Raw genomic sequence first — 7555 nt, 5'->3', positions numbered from 1 at the left:
CCGACCCCCAGAGCTGTGAGATGCCAAGGGTCCCTTGGATAAGACCGGGAGGTTTCTATGTAGCCCTAGCCTGACCCCTGCACCGCGCTCTGTCCTCGTAGTCTTGGCTCTGTGACCTCCAGTCCGAGGGATCTCAGACGTCAGAAGGAGGTCCCTCGGATGTCTCGGCCTCGTCTCCCCACGAGCTCCCCAAGGTTGACCTCCATAGTTAAGAAGGCGAAAGCTGGTCCCCCGAACTGTCCTACAAGTCCTCTTGGGTGTCCGGAGATGACCTCAGGAAGAGAAAGAGGAAAGGGTCCCTCCACCCCAGGGAACCTGGCGAAGGCGGGGTGACCCGGCGGGACGACCCGGAGGAGCCACCGGAGAGGCCGGTGCCCGGACGCCTCCCGGGCCGCTGCGGCAAAGGCTGGGCGGCCGCGCCCTCCCTCCGCGGTGATTCATCCCGCCCCCTCCCGCTCCCTCCTCCCTCCTTCGGCTCCCTCCTCCCTCCCGGGCCGCCGCTGCAGTGCGCAGGAGCCCGCGGTCCGCGCCCCAGCCCCGGGAGCCCGAGCGCGAGCCGCGGCGTCCGGAGCCAGGCAGGGGTCGCCGCAGCCTGGATGCGCCCTGTGGCGCGCGCGCACGCAGCCCCCGGAGCCTGCCGCCGCACGGCGGGAATGCCCGCTCTCGGGGCCCCGGGGCTGGGCCCCCGGCGGTAACCGGAGCGGGGGGGCGCGCCCCCCCAGCTGCAGCTGCCGCGCCCGCGCCCGGGCCAGTCGCCGCCGGGGCCCGTCGCCTGTCGCTGCGCCCTGCGCACCCGCCGCCCCGCGCGGCCATGGGGACGCTGCTGACCCTCGTGGTGGGCGCGGCGCTGGGTGAGTGTTGCCGGGGGACACGCGCCGTGGGCCATCGGGACGCCCCCCGCCCGCCTGGCCCGGGCTCCGCCAAGTCCCCGCCTGGGAAGTTGTGAGCCGTGCGGGGTCGTTGGGGTCGCGGGACCCCGGACCCCACGGGAGGATCGCGGAGACGCAGGGGAAGCTCCGGGCGCGGGGTGGGGGGGTGGGGGGGACGCTTGGCACGGAGCTGCCGCTGCGGACGCCGGGCCGGGGGCGAGGAGGCGCGGAGTCAGCTGCTCGCGGAGCCCCGCAGGCTGCAATGTGACACCCACAGCCGCGTGAGGGGTGGGGGAAGGCGGCGCCCGGGGACTCAGGCCCCGGGAGACGAACCACGAGCGATGGGTACCGAGAGAGGATACCGTGGACTTGGGGGTAAACGGAGAGACTGAGGCAGACAGGGACCTTGGAGGGAGAGAGTTGGGAGCTGGAGCCAGGGACAGAGAAACTTGAGAGCGGCGGAAAGATCTGGAGAGAACCAGCGGGGATGGAGACAGAGAGGAAGCCCAAGGGACAGAAAGCCTACCAGATGGAGTTTAAATCAGCGGTAACAGTGGGGGGTCATAGACAGTGAGGAACGCGACGGTGCTGGGACCTTCAGAGACCCCTAGGTGGGGTAAATACGGGGCAGACTGAGGCAAGACTTAGGTGAACCAGTAGCCCTGTAGAGTAAGAGATCGGGAGGTTGGGGAGACAAGGAAATAAGCCAGAGCTGGAGTTGGAGGTATGACTTCATGAGATGACAGGTAAGAGGGTGATGGAGAGACCCAAGGGCTCAGTGATGAAGCAAAGGTCCTGGGGCAGCAAAGAGCTTTTAACTTGGGGCGAATGAAGGTCTCGAAGTGAGGGAGTCTGCGGAAAAGGGGACAGAGCAAGGTGGTGAAGACGTTGGGGGGGGGGGGGAGGTAGACCACACAGAAGCTAGAAAGAGAAGGAAGCGTGGCCGGTGTGAACCCCCTCACCCAGGCCTCTACCCGTGGCCGGTTCTGCAGACCCGTTTCCTGGTGGGAATGACAAAGAAGGGTGTTCGAGGGTCAGGGCACTTCAGTGGAGTTCCTTGCCAAATGACAGCCTGTTTCCTGGGCCCTCCGGTGTGCACATTCTATCCAGAAACTACCGGGAAGAAAGGGGACAGTTCCTTCCACCTAAGAGGCAGGGAAAAGGAAGGAGGGAAACTGAGGCTCCCAGAGGATGGGTGTCTTGTCAAGGTCACAGGGCGAGTGAGCAGCAGGGACAGGTTTGGCACCCACTATTTGCAGTAAGGATGGAAGGGGAACAGATGGTTTCCATGGGGCAGCGAGTCCAGTGCTGCCTCGGGGGGCAGGCGCCTCGCTGACCCGGGCCCACTGTGTCCCCAGTGTCCTCTGCCTGCGGGGGCTGCGTGGAGGTGGACTCCGAGACGGAGGCCGTGTATGGGATGACCTTCAAAATCCTGTGCATCTCCTGTAAGCGTCGCAGTGAGACCAGCGCCGAGACCTTCACCGAGTGGACCTTCCGCCAGAAGGGGACAGAGGAATTCGTCAAGGTGTGTGGGTGCCGGGGCCCCCCGGGCTGGCATCTGGGTGGGGGTGGGGCCCGGCAGTGCTGACTCTCAGGGTTGTTTGTTTGCTTGGGTATTGCTTTTAGTGGTGTTGAGGAAGGGCGTTGCTGAGTAGCTCAGTCTGGGCTCTAACTCTTGGCAATCCTCCTGCCTCAGCTTCCCGAGTGCTGGGATTACAGGCGTGCGCTTGACTTGTTTGAGTGCGTTTACTAATGATGAAGATGTGGATATGATGGATGACCTGGATTTAGATCTCCACAGGCTGCCGATCACCTTAGGCAAGTCACTGAGCATGCGTCCCTCGTGCCGTTACAGTGAGGGGCCATAGTGTCTACCCCACATGATCAAAAAAAAAAAAAATTACATTTTATGTGTGTGCAAACTGTGTGTATGTGTGGGTACGTGCATTTGTGCAGAGGTCAGAGGACAACTGGCAGGAGTCCATCCTCTCATTCCACCTCATGGGTCCTAAGGATCAAACTCGGGCGGTCAGCGTGGTGGCAAGGGCCGTTACCTGCTAAGCCACCTCGCTGGCCTCGGCCCCCTCAGCCCCCTCGGTCCGTGTGACGCTTGAATCAGTGTGTTGCATCTGGCATCTGGCTGGCAGGGGAAAAAAAATGTCACTGGAATTATTTGGCACCAGCAAAAATGTCTTGGGCAGTCCTAGAGCAAAATCAAAGAGTAAAGCTGTACACCGAGTGTGGATTTTGAAATGTGTACATGGCAGGAGAGGGAGGCTGTGCCTGACACAGACCGGGGAATGTGACCAGTGGCTCACAAGGAAGTGTAGAAGAAGGGGGCTACGGACGCCAGGCAGGGATTCAGCCGTGGAATTGTGTGTATTTTATGTGTCTCGGGGCTGGGGCAGTCAGGGTGTGTGCCATGGTCCCGGGCGAGATCTCAACCTCCTTGATCCCTCACTGCCCAAAGTCAAGATGCCTGAGTGTGGGCTGGGGACATGGCTGATGAGAGAGCCCTTGCCTGAAATTCACCAGTAAGGAACTGGGGGCGGGGCTTAGGTATAGAGCCCTTGCCAAAAATTCAACGCTGAGGAGCTGGGGGTGTAGGTCAGAGTAGAGGCCATACCTAAAATCCACAAGTGAGTCTGGGGGCATGGTCCAGTGGTGGAGCCCCTGCCTAGAATCCCCCAGTGCGGGGCTGTTTTGTGGCTCAGTGGTAGAGCTCCTGCCTAGAATCCCCCAGTGAGGGCCTGGGGTGTGGCTCAGTGGTAGAGCTCCTGCCTAGAATCCCCCAGTGAGGGGCTGGGATGTGGCTCAGTGGTAGAGCATCTGCCTAGAGTCTGCTAATGTGGCTCAGTGGTAGAGCACCTTCCTGGCATGTGCAAAGGTTATAATGTCAGAACCACAAAAACAAAACAAAAGGAAGGATGTTGATTCCATCTATGCATCATCTGTCCTTGGGAGGGTCAGGATGGGGGCAGTTTGGGAGTGACACATATGAAAGACAGGCCCAGACCATGACTTATATACCCCGCTCATCACTAACCACCCCAAGATCCTACGCTATGAGAACGAGGTGCTGCAGCTGGAGGAAGATGAACGCTTCGAGGGCCGTGTGGTTTGGAATGGCAGCCGGGGCACCAAGGACCTGCAGGACCTGTCCATCTTCATCACCAACGTCACCTACAACCACTCTGGCGACTACGAATGCCACGTCTACCGTCTCCTCTTCTTTGATAATTACGAGCACAACACCAGCGTCGTCAAGAAGATCCACCTGGAGGTGGTGGACAAGGGTGAGTCGAGCCTTGTCATCACTCTCTGGCAAGCCAGATGGTGGGACAGATGGAAAGAAGGGGACAAGCTAGTGCCGCTCAGAGGCCGGTCAACAGTGGAAGGGGGGAAGGACACTTCCTTTCTGGCTCTGGAGCCTTCAGCGATTCAGCCCACGGGAGTCAGAGTGGGGCCTTTCCGCTGACAGGCCCTGCTCATGCTGTGTGACCTCTGACAGGTGTCTAACTATCTCTGAGGCCCAGGCTTGACCCCAGGACCCGAGAGACTATTCTGTTTGACTTGGCATGTCTCTCAGCTGAGGCCACACAGTAGTGGGGCTGAGGCCTTCTTGGGGGCCAAGGTGGAAACAGCGGAGGCTTGTGGTGTTTCTAAGTGGAGCCAGCATTTTTCTTTTAGCTGCCTTAAACCTCTTCCCCAAATCATCTTGGGTTTTTTTTTTTGTTGTTGTTGTTGTTGTTTTTGTTTTTATTTTAGTTTTGAGGCAGGGTTTTGTTTTGTAGACCATGCTAACCTCCAACTCTTGATCCTCCTGCCTCAGCCTCCCAAGTGCTGGGACTACAGGCGTGTCCCACTCTTCCAGCCAGGATAGACCATTGTCCGATCAGCATCTATTGGAATTTTCCAGAGTCCCGTGTCTTATCCCCTTAGAAAGTCAGAGAGCTATTCCAAGCCTGGAGGCAGTGAAGAACTCTGGGAAGTGTGTCCCTCGGGGCTGGTAGCGTTGCTCATATCCAGGACCTGGCACCTGGCACCTTGGCCTTCTGGCCTTCTTCTTCTTCTTTTAGTTTTTCAAGTCAGGGTTTCTCTGTGTAGCCTTGGCTGTCTTGGACTCAACTGTAGACCAGGCTGGCCTTGAACTCATAGATCTGCCTGCCTCTGCCTGCCTGAGTACTGGGATTAAGGCATGTGCCACAGGGCCTGGCTACTTCTGGCTTTTTAAAAAGCCCCTGCTGGACCCTCCCACCCACATCTGAGGGAGGGGCTTTGCCACCCCATTTTATGGGGCCAAAGGCCAAGGCTCAGGGAGGTGAGATTTTGAGACCTAGCCACCTTGCTGGATCCTGGATTTGAAACCAGCCCTGCCTGGGTTAACACCCTCTCCCCAGTCTGTTGCCCATGTGCATCCGTGTTCTGTCAGCCAGAGCCTGCGGGATCATTTTTTATAATTAGCTTTTTATGTTTCTCATCAAAATGGCACAGAAGGCAAGCGATTGGCACATCTGAGGGAGTCACGGGGACGTCACCATGGCACGTATGTGGTGGGCGGTGGGCACAGAAAGTGGAGTTTTGCCTGTGAGAACAGGGTTTGGCGGAGCTGAGGCTGCCCTAACACCAGGCCTCACACACCCCAGCTTCGGAGAGATGGCTGTCGGTCTCTGTCTCCTGTGGGCTCAGGACACAGACCCTGTGCAGAGCAGAGGTGCCAGCTCAGGCCACCATGATGGCAAAGCCTGGCTCTTGTATATCCACTCTCTGCCCCGTTATAACTCTCAGAGCCTGCACTGGCCAGAGTGTTCAGAGCCCTTTCTGTTGAGCTCATATTTCCAGACTCCAGCATGTTCTACCGCCCAGCTATAGTGCTGCTTCTTTATTACATTTTAATTATGTTTTTTTTGTGTGTGTATGAGGGTGAATGTCACTTGTGGGAGTCAGTTCTCCTTCTGTTATGTGGACCCTGGGGGTCACACTCAGGTCGTCAGCTTGGCAACAAGTGCCTTAACCTGCTGAGCCATGTGAGTGGCCATATCTATTATATTATTATATTGTATTGTATTATTTTTTTTGTTTTTATTTACTTATTTATGTATTCATTTTGAGACATGCTCTCCACTGCGTGGCCCGGTGAACCTTAAATTCACATTCCTGCTCAAACGAATTCTCCTGCCTCAGCATCCTGAGTGCTGGAATTATGGGTGTGATGAGCTACCACACCTGAAAGACTGCTATGTTTTGTTTTTCAGGGGACAGGGTTTCTCTGTGTATCCCTGGCTGTCCTGGAACTCTCCAGGCTGGCCTCAAACTCAGAGATCCACCTGCCTCTGCCTCCCAAGCGCTGGGGCTAAAGGTGTGTGCTACCACGCCCAGCTGGCCACGGTTTATTTGTTTGTTTGTTTGAATGTTTTTTCATTTATGTTTTCGGGAGCTCTTAAAGATGGGGTCTAATGTTACCCAGGATAATGTCCAACTTGCTATATAGCCAAGGATGACCTTGAACTCCTGACTCTCCTTTCTGTACCTCCCACACGCTAGGGTTACAGGTATGCACCACATAGCTGTTTTATTGAGTGTTGGGTCGCAGACCCAAGGCTTCCAAGCATGCTAGGCAAGGATAGGCAAGCACCCTGAAAACTGAGCCCCTGCTTTTGGCTTTTTGATGTATATCAGGAGGTGTATGCCATCTTGCCTGGCTCCTGCCAGGTCTGGCTTTCATTCCCACTCTTCGACTTACTGTGCTCCTGGCATCGCCCATCAGCCGATACCCCCTCCTGCTGGAAGCCCCTAAATACACGTGGAATCTCATCCAAAGGCAGGGTGATGGATGAAGGGCTGAGAAGGCCCCTGCTGGTCGGGAGTGTGGAGGTGGCAGGGTGCGGCTGGTCACCCAGCACAGGTGGGGCAGACAGCCAGGCACCACGGACATGGGTAGCGACACACAGGCAGGACAGAGGACAGGCAGGCAGGCCGGAGGACCTGAACTGCACAGCTGCTGAGGCACCCAGCCCACAGAGGGCTGCTGTGTGGTCCCACAGGCAGAAGATTTTTTTAAGAAGGCCAAGGCCAGATGTGGAGTCTCCGGCCTGCCATCCCAGCTGAGGCTGAGACAGAAGCCAGGGCTGTAGAGAGAGTGCAAGGCTAGCCTGGGGAACATGGCAAGGCTCCCCTCCCCCAGCACATGAAAGACAGAACTGTAGCTCAGTGGTAGAGCTCTCTCTCCCCCAGCCTGCTCAGCCTGAGTTCAGTCCTCAGGAAAGCGGAAGAGTTCAAAGAGCCATCCAGAAGAGGCCTTTGCCCCTTCGTGTGACCTCAACTCCTCGTCTGTAAAGTGGGGAGCTCCACAGTCCCTCCTCCTGACATGCCCCGTGGCTTAGTGAAGCCAGCTGTTACCAGGGCCTGTCTTGGTCACAGGACAGTGGCCTTGCACTCTGAACACAGTTATGGTTGGGGTGGAGCCCTAGCTCTGAGCCCAATTTGGCATCTTTGGTTCATCTTTGGAATGTAGAGGCAGGAGGGCTGTGAGTTCGAGGCCAACCTGGGCTATGTAGGGAGTCCCTGTCTCAAACAAAGAATATAATTTAGCACAGGCCCAGATGGAGAGAGCTCACTCATGGCATGGGTAAAGCCTGTTGAATGAATGAATGAATGAATGAATGAATGAATGAATGAATGAATGA

At 57.1% G+C, this 7555-nt stretch overlaps 1 protein-coding gene across 2 annotated transcripts in view; it reads left to right on the top strand.

Moving 5' to 3' along the window:
* The first annotated feature begins 488 nt into the window (after window positions 1-488).
* The window catches only part of Scn1b (sodium voltage-gated channel beta subunit 1), a 9280-nt gene continuing 2213 nt past the window's right edge, over window positions 489-7555 (top strand). The window contains exons 1-3 of one of the 2 annotated variants that reach the window (XM_055594962.1): window positions 489-851; window positions 2228-2394; window positions 3925-4165. In XM_055594962.1, the coding sequence (XP_055450937.1) occupies window positions 812-851; window positions 2228-2394; window positions 3925-4165 (448 nt within the window). In that variant the 5' untranslated portion in view covers window positions 489-811. Of the gene's footprint in view, window positions 852-1222; window positions 1245-2227; window positions 2395-3924; window positions 4166-7555 lie in introns of those variants that run through there. The other variant, XM_055594963.1, reaches the window with a different exon arrangement.

The sequence above is a fragment of the Psammomys obesus genome, unplaced genomic scaffold (assembly GCF_907164565.1).
Source record: "Psammomys obesus unplaced genomic scaffold, mPsaObe1.curated_primary_1811, whole genome shotgun sequence".
Lineage (NCBI taxonomy): Eukaryota > Metazoa > Chordata > Mammalia > Rodentia > Muridae > Psammomys > Psammomys obesus.
This window is presented reverse-complemented; position numbering and strand designations above follow the sequence as displayed.